General features: G+C 54.8%; 1 protein-coding gene across 16 annotated transcripts in view; it reads right to left on the reverse strand.

The window, feature by feature from the left end:
- The window catches only part of CACNA1A (calcium voltage-gated channel subunit alpha1 A), a 194,538-nt gene that overhangs the window by 10,281 nt on the left and 162,415 nt on the right, over positions 1 to 21,842 (reverse strand). For 13 of the 16 annotated variants that reach the window (XM_078849574.1, XM_078849576.1, XM_078849570.1 and 10 more), the window contains 7 exons: positions 15,801 to 15,906; positions 15,401 to 15,508; positions 14,595 to 14,695; positions 14,150 to 14,259; positions 13,686 to 13,824; positions 12,040 to 12,153; positions 5,687 to 5,722 (listed from right to left, as the gene is read on the reverse strand). In XM_078849574.1, the coding sequence (XP_078705700.1) occupies positions 5,687 to 5,722; positions 12,040 to 12,153; positions 13,686 to 13,824; positions 14,150 to 14,259; positions 14,595 to 14,695; positions 15,401 to 15,508; positions 15,801 to 15,906 (714 nt within the window). Of the gene's footprint in view, positions 1 to 5,686; positions 5,751 to 12,039; positions 12,154 to 13,685; positions 13,825 to 14,149; positions 14,260 to 14,594; positions 14,696 to 15,400; positions 15,509 to 15,800; positions 15,907 to 21,842 lie in introns of those variants that run through there. The other 3 variants (XM_078849578.1, XM_078849573.1, XM_078849582.1) reach the window with 3 other exon arrangements.

Here is a 21,842-nt window from a genome sequence, read left to right on the forward strand (position 1 = left end):
TGCTCCTCGTTCTGTCATCTGCTACCACTGGGAACAGTCTAGATCCATCCTCTTTGGAACCCCCTTTCAGGTAGTTGGAAGCAGCTATCAAATCCCCCCTCATTCTTCTCTTCCGCAGACGAAACAATCCCAGTTCCCTCAGCCTCTCCTAGTAAATCATGTGTTCCAGACCCCTAACCATTTTTGTTGCCCTCCGCTGGACGCTTTCCAATTTTTCCACATCCTTCTTGTAGTGTGGGGCCCAAAACTGGACACAGTACTCCAGAAGAGTACCCTCCGTTCCCACTGAGCTCAGCACCTTGCAGGACTGGGCCCTAATCCAGGCCCCCAGACCTAGTCGAGGAAGGTCTAACACGATCCAATGGCTGGAAGTTGAAGCTAGGAAAATTCAGACTGGCAACAAGGCATTCATTTGTCATGGTGAGAGTAATTACTCACTGGAAGAATTCACCAAGGGTCATGGTGGCTTCTCCATCCCTGAGAATTTTTGAAATTAGAACTGGATGTGTTTCTAAAAGCACCGCTCTATGAATTCTTCAGCCTGAGTTATCCTGGGGGTCCGACTGGATGATCACAATGGTCCCTTCTGGCCTTGGCATCTACGACTCTATGAACACATCTTCGAAAGTCCTCATAGGTGGGATGGATGGGCTGCGGGAAGTGAGGGGGCCTCACCGCCATGGGGCCCTGGAGATTGAGGGGCTGCTTTGCCAGGCTCAGGAATGCCCCCTCCCTGGGCCCCTGGCCTGTGATGGCCACACCCACCCCTCAGTGTCATGTACTGTGCGGGGCTCGACTTGGCTCCTCTCCCAGGTGGATCAGTGGGTTGTCCCTTCCTGCAGGATGGACCCACCCATGAGCCTTCTGGGTTCTGGTGCTAGTTGTGGATCTCAGAGAGGGACCTATGACCCCAGGGTCCCAATTCCTGGGGCTCTTCGCCGCTTGGTATTGGGGACCTCAGCTGGGGAGCTAGCAGCTCTCAGTTCTAGGATCCTGTCATACTGGTGCTATGGGCTCATTACCTCTGTGAATCCTCTCCTGCATGAGGTTATTTGGGGGGTTGGGGAACCAATGCAGCACAGCTCCCTGGAGTCTATGCTGCCCCCAGCAGCAGGGCCTGGCAGGGGGGTGATCTGATCAGCATTGCGGGGCTGGGTGAGATAAGAGTTTGGTTTTCTCTTACGTTGAAGATCTCAAATTACCACTCGTGAATTAAACCTCACAGACACGCCCCCAACCCGCCCTGTTGGTAAGGACTGTTTTCCTCATTGTATGGAGGGGGAAACTGAGGCACAGGGAAAAGCGATGACTCACCCAAAAACCAACAGCAAATCTGTGGTAGAGCTGGAAATGGAACCCAGGAATCCTGTGATCTAACCACTACACCACACTTAAGTCAGACAGAGAACCCAGGAAGCCTGGCTCCCAATTAAGCTTTAACCATTAGATATTCTGTTCTTCTCAGCCTGCTATGGCTCATTAGGTTTCCCAGTCTAGGTGCCACTCTCCATAGCCAGGCGAACTGAGGGATTGTGTCTCCTGCTACTTGGGTTCCTTCCCGTGGGACGATCCTGTCCTGTCTATGGCTGGGATGGAGGTTGCTGTAAATGCCATGGGCAGGCCCGCAGGGAGCCCAGTCAAAGGCCTTTGCTGTCTGCAATGGCTCAGGCCGGTGAGATGGTTTGTGGCCACCTGGAGAGCCTGGGAAGCACAGCCCACAAAAATACCACATTCCCACCAACCGGGAGCCATCCTGTTCCTCTCCCCTGGTGAGGCCACCATGGCCGTCCAGCTGAGGGGCCCAAGCAGAGGTAGCATCAAGGGACTCGGTGGCCTCCAGTATGTCCGGGGGGCTCCACCACCCAGAGGGGATGTTGAACTGACCTCGACCACAACCCTCCTGGGAGTATCAGCTGTGCCCCTCCCCACAGCAGCAGGATCTATGGGTGAAGTGCCTCCAGAGACACACCATCGCCAGTGGCATCTACAGGCGAAGAGCTTCCAGGTACACCCAGGAGACACCATCGCCAGTGGCATCTACAGGCGAAGAGCTTCCAGGTACACCCAGGAGACACCATCGCCAGTGGCATCTACAGGCGAAGAGCTTCCAGGTACACCCAGGAGACACCATCGCCAGTGGCGTCTACAGGCGAAGTGCCTCCAGAGACACCCAGGAGGCCTTATCATCTACACCCAAAGACCCTCCAGCAATGCTAGATGGAGCTGGTCAGGTGATGGGCCCCTGCAGCTCAGGGATACGATGGGGAAGAACCATGTCCTTAGAGCAGGGAGCTGAGAATCAGGCACATTGTACAGCAATCCCAGGGTCGATCTGTTCAAACCTGGGGGAGAGTAGGGGGGGATCAGTGCTACAGCATGGGAAGGAGAATCCCAGCACTGACGCCTCCCCTGCCCAGTCCCCGCTGCCCCTTCCCCTCTTCCCACACACAACCAGGATGGCTATTTCCATTCAAAAGAGCTATGGGACCACAAACCGGACTGCCCCATGGAGGAGCTCTGGCTGCCTCTCCCTGCTGTGGTGCAGAAGCATATACAGCAGACTGGGAGGCCCCTTCCTAGCACTAATTAAGCCTCACAAACACCCCCTGGGAGAGAGATCACAGTTACTGGAGGGTAAACTGAGGCACAGTGAGTGAGCTAGGAGTAGAATCCAGGAGTCATGAGTTCTAGTCCCCCTGATCTAGCCAAGAAACCCCACTCCTTCTTCCAGAGCTGGAATGGAACCCAGGAGTCCTGACTCCCAGCCCCCTGCTCTAACCACAAGACCCCACTCACCTCTTAGAGACAGGAACAGAACCCAGGAGTCCTGGCGCTCAGCCCCTGCCCTAACCACTGGACTCTCCTCTCCTCCCAGCACCAGGCACAGACCCCAGGTGTCCTGGCTCCCACCCCCTCTCTTTTAAACACTAGCTGCCTGTCTCCCTGTCGCCTGCACTTTGTGTGTTATTGACCTCTGGGTAGAGAACACTCCCACTCCGGAGCATTTCACGCCTGCCTTGCACGCACTGCTCCGGCAGCTGGCAAAGCCCCACAGCCCCCCGGGGAGAACTCCCCCACCACATGCCCCGCGGGGGGGGGCTTTCCACCCCTGGTTGGGAGGACACAGAGATGGTGGAAGCCAGTTTTGCCTCCTCCCCCCTAGGCTGCACCTCCCTGGAGCCACAAGAGATTGCAAGAGCCTTGGGGCAGGGCCCGTCTTTCTGTTCTGTGTCTGTACAGCCCAGGGACAGTGGGGACCTCGGCCATAACGGGGGCTTCTGACCACTACCATAATACACCTACTAAGAAACATACAGGCCCAGCACAATTAGGTCTTGGTTCATGACTAGGGCTTGTGGGCGCTACCGTAATACACCTAATAAATAATGTACAGTGCCTGGCGCTGTGGGGGTGTGGACCATGCCTGGGGCTCACAGGCCCCACCACAATCCACAGAATAACACAGACTCTCAGCCCCTTTGCCCTGGGATACGTGACACCCCGAGAGGAACTGTGAATGAGAACACACTGTGTAGACTCAGGGTGTTAGCAAACCCCTTTAAACTGACGTGGTTGGAAACAGCAGGGCAGGCTGACCTGCCAAATGCGCCAGCTGGTCACGGTCAGCCTGGGGGCATGGGGTGTTGAGACCAAGTATGTACGGGTGTAGCTAGACCAGGACCCTGTACCCGCAAAGCGCCCCTTATACACGCAACCCTGTGCCTTCCCCACTGTGGCTTATCCCAGCCCCAGCGAGCGAAACAAGCTAGCCCAGTGAAAGCAGATTTGCCAATATTTGTGCAAGGGGATTCTGCCAGCACAGCTGTGTTGATCTGGGAACCCCCCTCTTCGCACCCCCGGCAGGCAGAAATCTGTACTGTAGCCTTCGCCATAGCCTACACTAGTTGTCCTGGTTTAGCTACACTGGGTTGGTTAAAGCCATAAAACCCGAGTGTGGACGCAGTGATGTAGGGGTATAGCTTACTACCAGCCCCGCTTACTCGTACAGCTATTCCCTTTCAGGAAGAGGAATTCGCTCTACTGGGTTACGACACCTTTATACAGGTTTAAGGCACCTTTATGCCCGTAAACCTGCATCCACACTAGGAGTTGTATCAGTATATTGGTAAAAAACCCCTCCCTAGTGGAGATGGGTACCACAGGACAAACACTGCGTGGAGAGCTGGCTACGGACATGTCTACCCTGCAATCCTGGGGCATGCCGCAGCTCACATGGCCAGACCTGAGCTAGCGGTAATCTAGCTCGCCTGGGTACTCCAGGGGTCGCTCCAGCGCAGGCTGGCTGCCCAAGTAATTACCCAGAGCTCCAGCCTGCACTGAGACCTGGGCAATTGCAGCTTCATGGCTCCAGGATCCACAGTCGCAGCCCGTGGCTGCAGTGTAGACGTCCCCTTAGCGACAGTTCAGCCAGCTAATGTGGTTCCAGGAGTGTTCTCTTCTGTCCACACCAGTCTCTGGCAGCTTGCTAGAGGTTGCTGTGGTTTAATACAATGTGTTTGACTTCACATCTTTCAGCCTTGTCTTCAGGGGGGGAGATTTCCTGGCACAGCTAGAGCAGACTAAAGCAGCCATTTCTGCCACGACGTATCCTGGAATACCACAGCACCCCCCGCCCCCGGTGTGGATATTCCCGTCTGAAATGGAAGTGACTTTCCAAGAGAGCGCCCAGCTAGGGATGCCAGTCAATTTCTGTAGGGAGACCAGCTGAGGGAAAGGGTGGACGGATGAGGCTTCAAACACATTAGCTACACTGGAAAGTTCATTTGGATTAAGGCAGGGGGTGAGCGAGAGCGATTGTGGAGTAACTCCGGGTGCAGACCAGCCGGGAGCTGACACCATCTGTTCTCTAGCCCAGCACGTGCTTTCCTCCAGAGCTGGGAGTAGACCCAGGTTCCGGGTGCCTGCTCCTCTTGCCATTCGACTGCGCTTCCTCCCCCCGAGCACATGGGGCCAAGGGCAGTTTGGAAGGATCCCCAAGGGAGGTCATGGAGTCACCTGGCCCCAGGATAAGGCGGAGGGAAGAGAGGAGGTGACAGCTGTGGAAGAAGCCCAGGATGGAGGGAGGGGAGGAGACCCCTGACGGGAAAGGGGCCTGGCTCCCAGCAGGACAGTAGCAGAGAGCAGGGTGGAGAAGGGCAGCGTAGATCAGACAATGGGAGCTGATGGCGACCAGCATCCAGCAGGGTCAGGTCTCGCAGACCACTCCTTCGCCATCCCCTTCCGACCTGTGATGAGAGGAGCTGGACCCCAGCAGGGGAGAGATGACAAGGGAGCCCTCAGAGGGGGATGGAGCAAAAGCCAGGGACAGAGGCAGCTAGAGAGGAGGTGAAATCAACACAGAGCAGTTCCCGAAAGGCTGCCCCCTCCTGGAGCCTTGGGGCTGCCTACGTAGCTGTCGTTGGCTGTGATGAAAGAGAGAGGAATGCAGCCCACTGCCAGGGCCACTAATCTAGGTGGTATGCAATGAAACGGACGTGGCAGACAGAAGAGGATGGAGATCAGAGCGAGAGACGTGGAGAAGGGAAAGGGATGGATGGAGAGACAGACAGGCTAGCTAGATGTGTGTGGGGACAGATCAAGGAAGGGAGGGAGACCGGCTAGAGGCGAGCGGGGGATTGTGGGCGTGGAGTGAGTGGCACTGGAAAGCCCCCACCACGGTACATACACTGAGATTATTTCCTCGGGGTCGCACCTTCCTCCTCTGCCAGAGCCAGACAAGACGGTGCACACAGAAAGGGAAAGAGAGAGAGAAGAAAATAAATATAAAGGCAAAGAAGGGGGCTTGGGAGGGGGGCGGGAGGACACCAGGAAGGGCAGGGAGTGAGGGGTGGGCAGGGGAGGGGAGAAGAGACTCGGTTATCAGTCAGTTACGGATGGGGGCTTCTTCCATCCTGCAGCCGTGTGTGCTCCCAGCACCCAAGCCAAGCAGGGGCAGGCAGCGGCCCCAGAGGACGGAGGGGGAGCGGGACGCATGGAGTGAGCAGCGGAGGATGAAAGCAGTGTGGGCAGGAGCAGCCCCCCCTCCCCAGCCCCCACTCCTGTGCATGCTGCAACAGAGCAGGCTCCAGCCCCCCTGTGTCCCAGCCGTGCCTTGGGCCGCTGTTAAAAGCTGCAGTGTCACTGTTCGGATCTACCTAGTCCCCCCTGCCCCTCTGGGGCCTGATCCAAAGCCTGCTGATCGCCAGGGAGATGCTTTGGGATGGGCCCTCCCTCCGCAGCCCCGGGGCTGGCATGCTGTACCTCTGGCCTAGCCCCCCCGCCGCTGGGGAGTGCCGAAGTCAGAGCACCCAAAGGAGAGCACCCAACAGGCTCAGCTGCGGGGGAAGCAGCAGGGAGAACTGGCTGAGCCTGCAGACAGGCGGGATTTGATGACCCCCCTCAGCTGGCCCAAGGGGCATTAAATAATGCCGGGGGGCGGGAGGGCAGAGCATGGCAGAAGAGCCTCAAATTCACAGAGCTCCAGCCCCGACCCGCTGCGTGGGGGGGAAGTAGGAGGATCTTGGTTGCTACATAGTAGCAGCTACGCAGCCATGCTGTTGGCTTTGGGAGAATCCCTTATCCCCCCCCCTGCCCCCCACTGGTGATTAGTGGGATCCAGCACCTGGGCCTGAGGGAAACGGAGCTGGCTGCCAAGTCCCTGTTCATCTCCCCGTTGGCTCTGAAGGCTAAGGACTACATGTCCAGTCACTATTGCTAACTGTCCTTAAAACCATTCAGGGCAGAGGAACAACAGTAGAAGTGGCCCTTGCTCATTCACCACTTCTGCTCCTGGCTCGTCTCAGAGTGATGCCTGCTGGGGTCACAAGCTCCGGCCGCCAGAGCTCCCCTGGGGGTATGGAAGGATTTTAGTGATGGGGAGATGGAGACAGAGAGGGGAAGAGACTCACCCAAGGTCACACACTGAGACAGAGACAGGAAAAAAACCCAGGAGTCCTGTCTCCCAGTCCCTGCTCTAACCACTACACCCCGCTCCCCTCCCAGAGCTGGATATTGAATCCAGGAATCTGGACTGCCAGTCCCCTCTGCTCTAACCTTTAGGCCACATGATGGGTAAGGAACACTGATCAGTTCAGCATCTCTTGGCTGGGCCCCTGGGTTGCCATGGGGGCAGGATGGAGCTGGACCAGCAATGTGGGAATCAGGCCTCCTGCTCCTGCTCCAGGAGCAGCCTCCCTGACCCCCCATCCCCTCGCTGTATGGGATGGTGCCTGGCCTGGGCCGCACTGTGCGCCCCACTCTCCTAGCCCAGCCAGGAGGGGAGACTCAAGGGTGCAGGGCCCAAGGGACAGTTTGAGGGGTGGAGGTGGACCGAAGACCCTTCCCCTCCTTCCTTCGGCCCCTAAGGAACAGTGCAGCCTTTAGCAGGTGTCCCGCCCTGGCCCAAAGGTCAATGGTTACCCACAAAGCTCGCTAGAAAGCTCATGCAAAAAGGAAATGAAAATCAGAGCAGATCTCCTCCAGCACGTAAGTCACTCACGGCCCCAGCCGCGTCAGCGTACAGCTGGGAGCCGTGCCAGGCGCCCACCGGGCAGCTCAGCGAGGCCCACATCCAACGCCCATGAGGATCTGGGCCCTAGTGCTGGTTTGACAGATCCTGCCTCAGAGTGGCCACTAGGTGTCCCTCTAACTCCACAGCAACCAAGCCCAACCCTGTTATCTGGTAGTGGGACCCACCCCTGATTCCCTTAAAGGTAAGGCCATTTTTTGGGGACTCGCTCCTGGTAGCTCAGATTTGCCACCATCCGGGTAGAAACACCTGCCAGTCAAGGGCTGGGATGTGGATTCGCGCCCTCTGGGTCACGTTCTACCTCCGTTTACAGGGGCATAAACCGATGGAGAATTTGGCAGGTTAGACCCAAACTTTTCAGGCTAAAGAAGTATTGTAGGTGATGGGAGTTTTCAGTCTTGAAGCTGCGATATGTGGCTGCTGTCCTTCTCAGACACACGCCACCCACCATCCCACACATGTATACTTAGCTCATCGCTACGGAGATTGCCCCGGTAAATGCTCCTATGCTCCTCAGCACGCTAAGGGTGGCATCTGACATGCTCTGGGCATGCTTAACAACACCCCGTCCCCCCAGCCACTCTCAGGGTTGCGGCACTAGGAAGGCGCCCAAGATGGCCGGGGGCACCGCACCTCGGGGGTCTGGAGGGGGGTTCTGTTGCTCTGAAGCATGCTTCATGCCAACATGGGAAGCTCATGTTATAAGCTTGATGGAACCAGCAGCGGCAAATGGTCTTTGCTCAGATGGTGGCTGCGCTCGGATGAATCGCGACAGTATGAGTTCGCCTTCAGCGGAGGGACAGGGTCACGTGAGTCAGTGACGTGCACGTAACACGCGAGCATGGACGGGCCAGGATTGGCTCTCAGCCCTGTGTGGAACCGAGAGGTGAATCCCACCCAACAGCTCCAAAGAAACTGATGAATGTTAACACGTTATACCTCACAATGGTAAGCCAGATCACCCCCTGTTTTGAACTTGGAGGAAACTGAGGCACAGACAGGGGAGGTGACTTGCCCCAGGTCACACGGGGAGGCAGCGGCAGAGCTGGGATGAGAACCCAGGAGTCCTGACTCCCAGTCCTCTGCTCTGACCATTAGAGATGATCTCTCCCATAGCCAAGGAAAGAGGCCAGGAGTGCATGGCTCAAAAAATCTCACGCTGAGTCTATTAGATTATGCTGCCTCTTAACATTTCATGCTATCCAAGAGCCTCCAATGCTTGGATCAGCTCTGAAACCCAGGCCTTGGCTCTGGCCTCCTGACCACAAAATCCTCCTCCCATTTTGCTGTTGCTCTCAAGGAAGGATTCTGCATCTTTACAAGATTCCTTTTTTTTTTTTTTTGGAGCCTTTAACCCTTTCATCTTCCCTGGGAGAAATAGCTCCATTCCCCCCTTAATTTCCCTCAGCTGCCCCTTGGTTACGGTGACCTCCCCTCTGGCCCAGGCTGTTGAACAAGGCTCTCTCTGGGGCCTGCCAGTGATGCTCCTTTGGTCACCAGAGGGGGGCGCTAGAAAAGTGACATCATAATATTATTAGCAAGCTTTGGTTACTGATACAAAGTGAGACAATGACTCTTGCGACTCATCGATATTCTGGAGGGGAAACTGCAGTGTCAGGGTTACTGAGTTGTTGTCCCAGCAACAGACTGCGACGTCATGGTAACAGAGACTGCAGTGTCACGGTAACATGGACCACGGCTTTGATCTCACAATTATGGAGACCATAATTATATGGTTCTGGAGATGCTGTTGTCATGGTTACATGGGTTAAAGTGGGCTTGCACCTTCCATGCAATCGTTGGGAGATGCAACACAGAATCTAGCTTTTCCCAAAGGAACGGTCAATTTCACCCATTGGTAAAATGCAGCCACCTCTGGGGTGGAGCACAGCAGCTGTTTAGTGCAGAGCAAAGCTACACAGCAGTTTAGGGAAAGACATGAAGAAAGAATTCTGCATCCAGCTGGAATCACAGGAGGAATTTAGAGAAGCAGCTGAAATTGAAATCTGGCTGGGACAAATGTCCCAACTCCTACGAATAGGACAATGGGATTTTAACAGCCTCATTTCAATGGATGGCGACTTTAAGCATCACCTCATGCAGCGTAGCACCCCCTAGTGTTATGCAGAGACCCTGGTGACTATACTGACTCAGAGAGGAGAGCCCCCCCTAGTGACTGAGCCCCTCCATTTCCAGCAGCACAGCACCTTCTAGCACTCCTCCCCCCGTCCCCGTCCCCCACCATCTCCTGCTGAGTCAACAACACGTGCTGCGTTTTTTCATGCTGGAACTTTCCCGTGAGGTCTCCCAAGTGGTGACCCGGCCCACCAATGCTTAGCAAGTGAATTGCCATCACCTCTCAGCACAGGGTGGCAGAGCTGCTGGAGACAACGAAAGCAAATGTCCAAAGTCACTTTTCCTGAGTAGGAGCTGGGAGGTGATTTTTCCCCTGTCTAAGGCCTTGGTGAGACTGATACTGGAATAGTGGGTCCAGGTCTGGCGCGTCCACACTATAAAAACGATGCTGAAAAACTGGAAAAGGTGCAGAGGAGAGTTATGAAAATAATTTGAGGGCTGCAGAAAATTCCTGGCAGGGAGAGGTAAGGAGCTTATCAACAAGAAGATCGAGAAGTCGGAGGTGATTTGATTATGGGGCCCGGGGAAAGAATCCAGGGCACTGAAGGGTTCTTTACGCTAGCAGAGAAAGGCAGAAGAGCAACCACTGGCTGGAAGAGAAAGCCAGACAGTCCCACATTTGTAACCAGCTCCCAAGGGAAGCTCAGGATTCTCTATCCATTGACAGGTTTCAGAGTAACAGCCGTGTTAGTCTGTATTCACAAAAAGAAAAGGAGTACTTGTGGCACCTTAGAGACTAACCAATTTATTTGAGCATGAGCTTTCGTGAGCTACAGCTCACTTCATCGGATGCATACCGTGGAAACTGCAGCAGACTTTATATACACACAGAGAATATGAAACAATACCTCCTTCCACCCCACTGTCCTGCTGGGGTAATAGCTTATCTAAAGTGATCATCAAGTTGGGCCATTTCCAGCACAAATCCAGGTTTCTGGATTTGTGCTGGAAATGGCCCAACTTGATGATCACTTTAGATAAGCTATTACCAGCAGGACAGTGGGGTGTGAGGAGGTATTGTTTCATATTCTCTGTGTGTATATAAAGTCTGCTGCAGTTTCCACGGTATGCATCCGATGAAGTGAGCTGTAGCTCACGAAAGCTCATGCTCAAATAAATTGGTTAGTCTCTAAGGTGCCACAAGTACTCCTTTTCTATCCATTGAAGTCTTCAGATCAAGACTGGACAGCCTTTCTGGAAGATACTGACATGTTGACAGGTGCTCCTGGCTGCCAGCAGCTGAATTTCTGCACCAAAGGCAATCATAGACCACCTTAAAATGGTCATGCAATGGGTGTGCTGAGCTCCTTCAAACTCAAGGGAAGGAGCAATTAAGCCCCTTTGTGGAGTAGAGAGAGGTACAGACAATGGAGAGTCTGCCCAAGACAAAAGGCAGATCAGAGCTAACCTGTGTGGACTGGTCTGTCTTCTCTGCATGGTCAATTCATGTGTGAGCATCCCCACTGAAAAGCTTGACCTGAATTACTGTGTCCTCACTGGTTCTGCTCTCATCCAGGTGTGTCCTGGCTCTGTCTGCTGACATGCTGTAGGATTCTTTCCCAGTCAATCTGTCCTTTAGGAGGAACTGTGGGAAGGGCACCGAAGAACTAGCATGTTCCAGACTGAGTTAAAGCAGAGCCTGGGTTCTAACTCACATCCCCAACTGAGTCAAATAGCCAGGACTTAAAGCACTTCCAAACCCAGGTCCGAGGCTTTTCTGTGTGGATGGTAGGACGGTTTGGGCTAAAACCCAGGTTAGAACCAGGGTTAAATGGGCAGTGAAGACATACGCAAAGAGACAGAAAGTCACTAGCAGTGAAGCAGAGAGACAGAGCCCGCTGAAGCGGCAGACTGGGGATTCCTGAACAAGGAAACCGCCTGCCATTGTTCAGAGAAACAGGACTTGGTGTAAATATGTTTTGTAACTAAAACCAGATCACACCAAAGAACAGCCCTGGCTCGTACCATCAATTTCTTCTCTGAATGGAGACAGCCCTGCAAAGCTGCCACACGGGCCAAAGGGGCAACAAAATGCTTTGGCCAAACACAAGTTCTTGGGCTCAGTGCAGGGGTAACTGGGCAAGATTCTCTCCCCTGTGATGGGCGGGCGATCAGCCTAGATGATCTAATGGTATCTTCTGGTCTGACACTCTAGGGTGCTATGAATTTCAAAAGGCATCTCTTGCAATCTGGGCCCAATCCTGAGTCCTGGCAAGGGATTGGTTCACTTTGTATCAGTCCAGGAGCGACTCCCCATTCAAAATGCACTTGAATGAGAAATTCCCCGTTTTCGGGGGACGACCCGAGCTCCCAGCAGGGGTGTCATTATGTTTGGCAGTGGAATCCCTGGATGGTTCCGAAAAAAAGCCCCTCACCTGGTTTTCAGCAGGGAGTCGTGGCATGGAGGCAGCCCGGCCGTGCCCTTCCATGGGGAGGTAGTGGTCACTGTCTGAGTAGCCGTCCTTCCCAATCTCTCTCATCTCCACAGACTGCAGAGGGCAAGGCAAAAAGAGGGTCACCTGGTAAGTAGTGTCACCCCCATTTTACAAGTGGGGAAACTGAGGCACAGACAGAGGCAGGGACTTGTCAGAAGTCCTTCACAAGTCAGGGGTACCCTGGGAATAGAACGCAGGAGTCCTGACTCCCAGCCCTCCTCCACTCTAATCCACTCCTCTCTCAGACTAGGGAACATAACCCAGCTCCCCGGGCTCTAACTACTAGACCCCACTCTCCTCCCGGAGCTGGGGATAGATCCCAGGAGTCCTGACTCCCAGTCCCTGGCTCTGTTCAGTACACACTGCTGCTGAAAATCATGATCCCTGGCTCAGTTCTTCCTCCCGGTGTCCTGGATTCCCTACCAGTCTGAAACCACCAGAGACACCCTGGACCTGAGCCTCCAGAGCTGCCTGTGGTGGGAAATCTGTCATCCTCATTCCCCCTGGAGAATGGCTAAGTGGTCAGCTGGGAGACCAGGCCAGCTCCATGCCTGACTAGCCCTCAGACTGGGTTTCTCCACATAACCCAGCCCTAAGGGGTCAGACCTGCCCCCAGCTCCTGAACAGGAGAGAGAGAGAGAGAGATAGATGGGTGTGTATGGGGACAGACAGATAGATGGGTGTGTACTCGGATAGAGAGAGAGATGGGCGTGTACGGGGACAGACAGAGAGATGGGTGTGTACGGGGATAGAGAGAGAGATGGGTGTGTATTCGGATAGAGAGAGAGATAGGTGTGAATGGGGACAGACAGAGAGATGCGTGTGATCGGGCTGGGCAAACTACGGCCTGGGGCCTCATCCAGCCCTTCAGACATTTTAATCTGGCTCTTGAGCTCCTGCTGGGGAGCGGGGTCGGGAGCTTGCAAATGGGGCCAATGGGAGCTGCAGGGGGAGGGGCAGTGCCTGTGGACAGGGCAGTGCGTAGAGTCGCCTGGGTGCACCTCTGCATAGGAGCTGGAGAGGGGACATATCGCTGCTTCCGGGAGCTGCTTGAGGTAAGTGCTGTCCAGAGCCTGCACGCCTGACCCCCTCCTGAGCCCCAACCCCCTGCCTTGATCCCCCTTCCACCCTTCTGCACCCCAGAGCCTGCATCCCCAGCTGGAGCCCTCACCCCCCAACTCCCCCCCCACCCCCTGCCCCAGTCTGGAGCCCCCTCCCACACCCTGAACTCATTTCTGGCCCCACCTCAGAGCCCGTACCCCCAGACGAAGCCCTCACTCGCTCCTGCACCCCAACCCCCAATTTTGTGAGCATTTGTGAGCCCACTGTACAATTTCCATACTCAGATGTGGCCCTCGGGTCAGAAAGTTTGCCCACCTCTGGGATAGACAGACAGACAGATAGATAGATAGCGGGGGTGTATGGGGATAGACGGATGGATAGATAGATAGAGGGGGTGTATGGGGATAGACAGATGGATAGATAGATAGAGGGGGTGTATGGGGATAGATAGATAGATAGATAGATAGAGGGGGTGTATAGGGATTGACAGATTATGTGCATATGGACATCGATCAATCGATCACCTGGGAATTGGGACGGCTGTTGGGCATGTCTTCAGGGCGACCTCGCTCTGGACTCCAGGTGCCTGTCTTCTGGAACATCTCCTGTGCCCGCTCGGTGACCCAGGACTGGCTCTCCTTGATGCCCCCTTCAGGCGCACTCCTGCCAGAGCAGACAGGACGTCAGGCCATAGCCACCCGTGCTGGCCTAGAGGGGCTAATCAGCAATGCAGGCAGCGCATCTGCCGTTAACGGAGCCACGCCAGCATCGCCCAGCTTCTCTGGCAGCTAGAAAGCTGCTCCAGTCCTGGGCTCTCCCACAGGGAGGCTCTGCAGGGTATGGTGATCTCCAGTCCTTGCCTCTCCCAGCAGGGGGCGCTGTGGGGAGTGGGGCAGGAGAGCTGGCTGTGGGAGGAGCTCCCGGCTATGCCAGTCCTGGGCTCTCCAGCAAGGGCAGGACAACCAGATAGCGAATGCTCAGGACTTACAGGCCACCCCCTTGGTCCAGATGGGAGGACGGGAGAGCGTTCGGCCCCGGGACCCCCTCCTGGGTGGGCGACGGTGGCTCCATACGCTGGAACATGAGCGGCGTTCGATTCTGCAGGGAAGACAGGAGGCATCAGACCAGCTTATGGGAAGGGAACAAAAGCTGTGAGCAGGCCCCCAAGCCAGCCTGGGCCGGGCACCCTCCTTCCCCCTGGCTGGGAACCTGGGCTCAAACCTCCCGCCCAGGGCAGGAGCATTTCACTGTGGTAGCGGCTTTCACCTGAGGGTCTCAATGCACTTCTCAGGCAGCTCCACCCTACCCGCTCGCGGAGGTGAGTCTGCCTGACCAGCCCCATGTGCGGGGGAAACTGAGGCACAGAGTGGCAAAGGGGCTTACTCCAGTGAGTCAGTGGGAGAGCCAGGAATTGAAAACCCCAGGGGATGTACCTGCTCCTCCCTCATGGCCTGGAGCTTCTTGGCCTTGCTTTGCCGGTAGTACTCCATGATCATCATAGCGGCGTAGATCTTCCCAACTGTCAGGTCCGTGGCTGGGGGAGGCAGGAAGGGAGAGAGGCTGAGCATTATCAGCAGCCCCACCCCTGCCCTGGCCCAGCACGAAGCAGCCCAACTCCCCCCAGAATTTCAACCCTCTCAGCCTCTGGTCCCCAAAGCTGAGTGCCCCCATTGATGGTGGGGAAGATGGGGACACAGACTCTGGGCCCACACAGGTCTTGGCCCTGGGCACAACAAGGCGTAGAGATGCCAGAGAGATAAGGGGCTTTACAGACCAGACAGATCCCTGGGGATGGATGGACAGATAGACGGACCTCTGTGCTGAGTGGCTGGGAGTCTCCAGGGCTCAGCTTGCCAAAAGTCACCCAGAAAGTCAGTGGCACATTGGGATAGAACCCAGGAGTCCTGATGCTCTAACCACTAGACACCACTCCCTTCCCACACCCCAGGAGTCCTGACTCCCAGCCCCCCCAGCACACACATCTCTCCCCCAAGGCACAGAATGGGCACGGGACAGCGCGAGCCCCCGTGGTGCGAACGGGATGCTTAGCCCTGCACAGCTCACCCTGCTGGGCAGCAGTGACCTGGTTAATGGGGGGCGGGCATGCTGTCTGGACATGGGTGCTATGCCCATCCCGGGGAAGTTCCCATGCCAGGGCTGGGGCTGGCTGCCCCTACAGCAGAAGCCAGGCAGTCTGCCAAGCTTGGGGACAGTGCGGGGAACAAGCAGGGATGCTCACATTTGTGAGGGGTGACAAGGAGATCCAGGTTCTTGTGGGAGAGGTTGGGCCAGATGGCCATCATCTCCTTCCGGAGCTCGGCATCCATCTGCTGCTTGTCGGCTCCTCCTGGAAGGCACAAGCCGGGGGGAAGATCAGTGGCTGGGCATCGGAGCCCCGAAATATCAGATCCCCAGTGAAAGTGTTACTATCCTGCTCCCTGGAGCAGCCAGAAGCTCCCCCCACAGCCAGCGCTCCTGCCCTGCTCCCTGCAGTGCCCCCTGCTGGGAGAGAGCAGGACTGGAGCAGTTGTGGATTTCCTTTTGAAGGTGGGGTGCAGAGCGGTGCCCTGCTGGTAAGCCCCCATCCTGCACAGAGGAGCCAGCTCTCCACCACCACTGCCCCAGAGCCTTGCACTTGCCTTTGGCAATCTTGATGTCCAGTGCGGTCCTGATCAGAGCCATGAGGGTTGAGTTGAAGTGGACGGTGTTGTCGTCAGCCACGGGCAGGTCCATGCGGAGCAGCCTCTGCAGAGAGGCAAGCAGAAGCGCGTCATCCTCACGGTCCCCGCACCTGAGACCGGCGTGACTTTCAAAACAGGGGAGCCCTGGGGAGAACTCTGAGGTGTCACCGGGTTCAGTACTTGGGGGATCCCCAGCTCTTGCTAACCAACACCCCTCCCCACATCCCCTCTGGATGCTGATGGGCCTATGAAGGTGCCCAGTGCCAATGAATGAGGCACTCCCTTTACAACAATCATCCCTGGCCTATACCTGTCTCTGTCCAGCTGAGGATCTCAGAGTGTGTTGCTGGCATTTAGGGATTAAACCTCAGCCACTGGTGGTGGGCAGGCCAGAATTGTCCCCAATTTAGAGGTGGGGAAACTGAGGCAACTGTCTCCCTGTTATACACAGTGTCAGTGGCAGAACTGGGAATAGGACCCAGGAGTCCTGGCTCAGGCTCCTGCTTTAACCACTATTCAACAGTTCCATCCCAGAGCCAAGATTAGAACCCAGGAGACCTGACTCCCAACTCTACCCACTAGACCACATTCACTCCTAAAGCCAGGAGTAGAACCTAGGAGCCCTGACGTCTAGCTCCCTTCTCTAACCAGTAGACGCACTCCCCTCCAACAGCTGGGCAGAGAAACCAGAAGTCCTGTTCCAACCTCTAGACCCCACCTCTCCTCTCTGGGTTGCATCCCTCCCTGCCTTCCCCAGAGTTCTTTCCAAAGAGCTCACTGACTTTTTAAAAAAATTTAAATTAAGATAAAGAAATCAACAAAGAAAGAAACACAAACTCCATGTTGCAAGGCAGCAGTGCACTCGGCATCAGCAAAGGGAAACAGGGGAGGCGTAGTTAATGCTCACTGCACAGGATGCAACCAGTACCATCCAACAAAGCGCGTTCCTCCCAGTGCCAAGGCAAGACAGCGCCACGCCAGGGCTCATGCAGCGGGCATGCAGCATGCGGCAGAAAGCATTCCCAGAGGACACATTGAGACTCATTCATAGCTCTGGTATAGACTGCTCTAGAGAGGCCCGCAGTTTTTGTGCTCTCGGTGCAAAGAATGGGTGCGTCCTCAAGGTGCGAAGGGAAGAAATGAAAAAATCGACAGAAACTCGGCATTCCTCAGAGTTCAGGCTGTTGGGCAACAAGATGCTCAGGGTTGGATTGGACACTGGCCGACCAGTTAGTGCATTAGCTACGATAAGGCTGTGGACCATATGGAGATGGGGTTAGTGGGGGGGTCTCTTCTGGTCTTTAAAGGGATGTAACTGACGAAGGCGGGGGAGGGACAGCAAAACAAGAAGGGAAAAAGACAGAGAGCGGGGAGTAGGACTGACAGGGAGGATGAAGAGAAAATTAGTATGAAGGTCCATCTGAGCATGATGTCCAGAAAACTGGGCCCTACAGAGATTGGCCTGAAGCACAGAGGGGGAGTGCAGCTCCACACTGCCCCATGGTTTGTGGAAGTAGCCCCCATCTTCACCCTCCAGGCTCAGGACACTTCCACCCGTGCTGCGTTCTCAACCTGTCAGCAATCGGGCACCCGAGGCCCCAGCAATAGTGTTATGTGGTCCCGATCGCTGCTCCATGGTTCGGATAATAGGACATTTGCCACATCCCTGATTTAGGTTCAAATCTGACTTGGGCTGGTCCCCCCGATACAGTTGCAAACAGGACCCTGCATGATTATCCAGGTGTGTCCATGCTCCACGCAGGTCAGGGTAGTTGGACATACCCAGCCTCCCAGGACTCTGCCAGACCTTCCCAAAATGCATTGCGCTGTGTGAAAAGCACCCACAATCCTCCATGGCAAAGCATGATAGGATAGTTCCCCGGATTTTCCCAGAATGCCCTGGCACATGCATGGCTCAGCAGGGAGGGCGACATGGACAGGCCAAACCAGGTTATCCGGTAACCTTGTCGAGTGACCCTGGAAGAGCCAGGTCACCCGCAAGGCTGGGGGCAGCATGGTGCACTCATCAGGCAGGATTGGCCCATAACACAGTTCTCTTGAGGGAGAAGGGACCAGGCTGGGTTTGGGATGGAGCTGCCTGGGTGAGGGGAACGCAATCAGCCATGACCCCTCTGCGGCGGGCGCTGTTCCACATGGCACCAGTGCTCCTCTCGCAATGGTTTTCTGGACAGCAGCTGTCATGGAGGAGTGAGCCAAGAGAAAAGGGGGTGAACGGGAGGGCACAGAAAAGACTCAGCGGGTATGAGATACCCAGGAGGACTGAATGGAGAGCCCAGCGGGTTTTAGACAGAGTGAGGGGAGCGGAGGAGCAAGGACTGATGGGCAGGCTGAGGAGAGGCTACTGAGGAGTAAAAGCAACATGGTGAAAAACTTTTGCACCTGCCGTCTGAGGAGCTCTGTAAAATGGGGAAACTGAGGCACAACCAGGGGACGTGACTTACCCAGGGAGCAAATGGAAGAGCTGGAAATAGAACCTGGGAATCCTCACACTCAATTCAATCCTCTAACCACACTCCCACCTCAAGCCAAGAACAAAACCTGGGAGTCCTGATTCCCTGCTCTGACCACTAGACATCACCCCCCTCTCAGATGCAGGAAGAGAGATGAGCCCTTAGTCCCATAGCTCCACTAGCGTCTGATACATCAGCCTTCTCCTTTTCTGCTGGGTCCCGGTAATACAGTACAATCCCCTAGTGTGGACACACCATATACAGCTGCTTATACCAGTAAAGCTATTCACATAAGGGAAAGGCAGTAAGTTATACTGCTTTAAGATGCTTTTATCTCAGTATAGCTGTGTCCACACTAGGAGTTCTACTGTTATAGCTACAGTCGTTAAAACCCACTCCCGTAACCGATGTGGTTGCACCAGGACAAACACCTCAGTCAATTTCCAGTGTGAAGTCTCAGGGTAGAACCCTTGCCTGCCCTGAGCTGCTCCGTGCTGCCATCTCTCTTAAAGCCCCAGCTCCTGGAGTCATGGGACAACCTCAGCTTTCATGCAAAAGAAAAAAGGAAGTTCCCAACCCTTGTGGTGCTGGAGGAAAATGTGGACCTGGGCATAACTCTAAAGGCTCAGAAAGTAGGAGGCAAAGACAAGGCCAGGTCAATGTTAAAGGCTTTTGTTGGCATAGTTCTGTCAGTCAGGGATGTGAAGAGGTGGGAACCTGACAGAGCTGTGCCAGCCTCCTCAAGTGATCCTGTTTGCCCCACGGAACTCAGACCTACACCTCCTTTCCTTCGCCCATACCTCACTGGGCTCTCTTCAGTTTCTCTGTAGTGCCCACCACTGCGGGAGCTAAGGCACTAGGGGCCTGATTCCCATTTAGGCCCGGTTGACACAGCGTTTGTCCTAGTGACAGCACATCCTGTAGGGGGGTGACTTTTACCGATAGCGCTACCCCGGTACGCCCCCCAGTACGATGCAATTCTACCAATATAAAGGCACCTTGTGTCAATATGGCTTATTTCCTTTCCCGTAGGGGGATAGCTACAAGGCACCTTCACATCCATGTAGCAGTGTCCCTGCTAGGAATCATGCTGGCACCTCATAACAAAACCACCCCCCGACGTAGTTGAACAGGCATCAGCGTGGGGAGCCAGGCTCAGGCCTACACAGAAACTGTTGCTTCTCCAGTAACGACACTTGGGGATGTGATTTTTTTAACGCTATTTCTATACTGGCAAAAGCCCTAGTCTAGACACGGTTACACCGGCAGAGAATATAGCTGATTTCGTTTGGGAAACTGGTCTAAGCTGTCTTGGCAGGCGCTGCATCTCCAGTAGGCAGGTTTGCCAGTATAGCTCTTAGACCCGGCCTAAAGTGGATGCGAGAGTCAGGGCCTGACACAACTTGCTCCTTAGAAGCCCCTGCCGCCTGGCCAGTCGGCAGTGTGTGATCCTGGCTGGCCTGGCAGCAGGTGGAGTTGTCCCTTTAGCTCAGATGGGAGAGGCCTGTGGGTCGGGTGCTGGAAAGACTCGGGTTCTATTCTGGCTGGCAGCCTGGGATAGGGGCAGGAGCAAACAAACGCTCTGCTTCTGAGAACGCACCCTGGGACCAGCCTTCCCACCCCCGCGTCTCTCCCAGACAGCAGCAGCCCGGTGTAGGGACAGTGCACTTTGCCAATGGGCTGAGCCCTATTGGGCAAGGACCAGACAGACGCACAGGGACACCACGCATGGGGGATAGATAAGGCGAGCTCTGGGTGTCTGAAGGAGCAATGAGGGGGCCTGTGACAGCGGAAGAAAAAAGAGAGAGGGAAGCAGTGGGTTATGGATCCTCAGTCATAAATGGGAACCCTCCAAAACCGCTCTGTAGGGCAGTTCTAGCTTTGAAGCCGGGGGAAAGGCAGGAGTGGGGCAGGGAGAGAGAATGGAGGTGAGGTGAGAACCAGAGATGGGAAAGACTGAATGTGACGGGAAGAGGAGAGAAGCTGCTAGCCAGGTTAGAACTGCATTGACAGAGAAGGGGGTCTGGGGACGGGGAGGAAAAGGGGGTGAGAAAGAAAGGTTAGTAGCTGTTAATATTGTCTCTGGTGGAGGATATTTTTGAAAGCAGCAAAAGGGAGTTCCCCATAGGGCTGATTAAAGATGGGGACCAGCTTCCTGGGCAGAGAACTGGGGCTTTTCGAAGGAGGTGACTCACTAGAGCTAAGACACTTGCTGGGTGAGCCATTCTGAGAAGACCTATCTTATACCCCAGGCCTTGTAAATGAAGCTGGAGATCACAAGCGCTTGGTCTCTGACACAGGGACCATGTTCACCCCTGGCCTGAACAGACTCATCTGCAATTAAAGCTGCTGCAGTTTCACCTGCTTAATCCCAGGATGAATTTAGCTCCTGCCAAGCTGATCACGTGGGTAGAACTCTGCACCTTTGTGGAAGCCCACTGATTTCTCTGCTTCAGTGTCTGCCCGTGTGCATCCAATTGCAAAACTGGGGCCTTAGAGCTTGTCTCTGTAGGGAGATTGAGCGGCACAGCTATGGCAGAATCACTATTCCGCTGCAGCTAGTCCAGAACAGCTAGATCAAGAACACCTAGCTCTTCTCCATCAGATCTCAAAGCACGTAACCAAGGAGGTTGCTCTCATTATCACTGAGGCACAGAGAGGGGAAGTGACTGGCCCACAATCACCCAGCAGGCTAGTTACAGAGCTGGAACCCAGCTCTCCTGAGTCCCACTCCAGTGGCTCTTACCTCTAGGCCACACTGCCAAATTCAAACTCTACCAGATTCCACAAGAACTTCCCTCTGCAGCCAAGCCCTGAGCCTAGCGTTCCAGACCACTGACTTGAGCTAAACAAAAACCAGCCTAGTTTCAAGTCCACACAGCCTTTCCCATTGGTTTTTCATAGAATTTCAATCCTAGATCCTGCAGCCAGAGGGGCCCTTTTCAATCATCCAGTTTGACCCTCCTTTAGAACTCAGGCCATGGGACTTCCCTGAATTAATTCCTGTTTGAACTCAAGCCACTATTGTAGAAAAAACATCCAATCTTGATTTAAACAGGGCCAATGCTGGAGAATCCATCCCAACCCCTGGTAAGTCATGCCAACAGTTAATTATCCTGTTAAAAATTTGTGCCTAAATCTACACTTGTCCAGCTTCAAATTCCAGCAATAGGATCTTGTTACATCTTTAGCTACATGTTTCAAATCACACCTTTAGGCCTTGGGCAGGTCTTCACTGCAGTTAGCTCGAGTTATCCACACTCAAGTGACTCCTCTTGAGTCAACCCAGCTTGACTGAGAGTGACCATAACAGTCGAATTGCAGCACCCACACATCTGTGGGTGTCACTAGGACTTCTGGGGCACTTGCCATGGTTCTTTGTACAGCAATAAGCTGAGCCACTTTAAGGATTCTTTTCCAGCGAACGGAGGGAGAACTGGTCTGTCCCTTCTGGGCACATCAGGGGGAGTTATGAGAAGGGAATGGATTAGCAGCGCTAGCCTGCATCCACATTACAGAAGGGTCATGT

This window comes from Lepidochelys kempii, chromosome 20 (assembly GCF_965140285.1).
Source record: "Lepidochelys kempii isolate rLepKem1 chromosome 20, rLepKem1.hap1, whole genome shotgun sequence".
Lineage (NCBI taxonomy): Eukaryota > Metazoa > Chordata > Testudines > Cheloniidae > Lepidochelys > Lepidochelys kempii.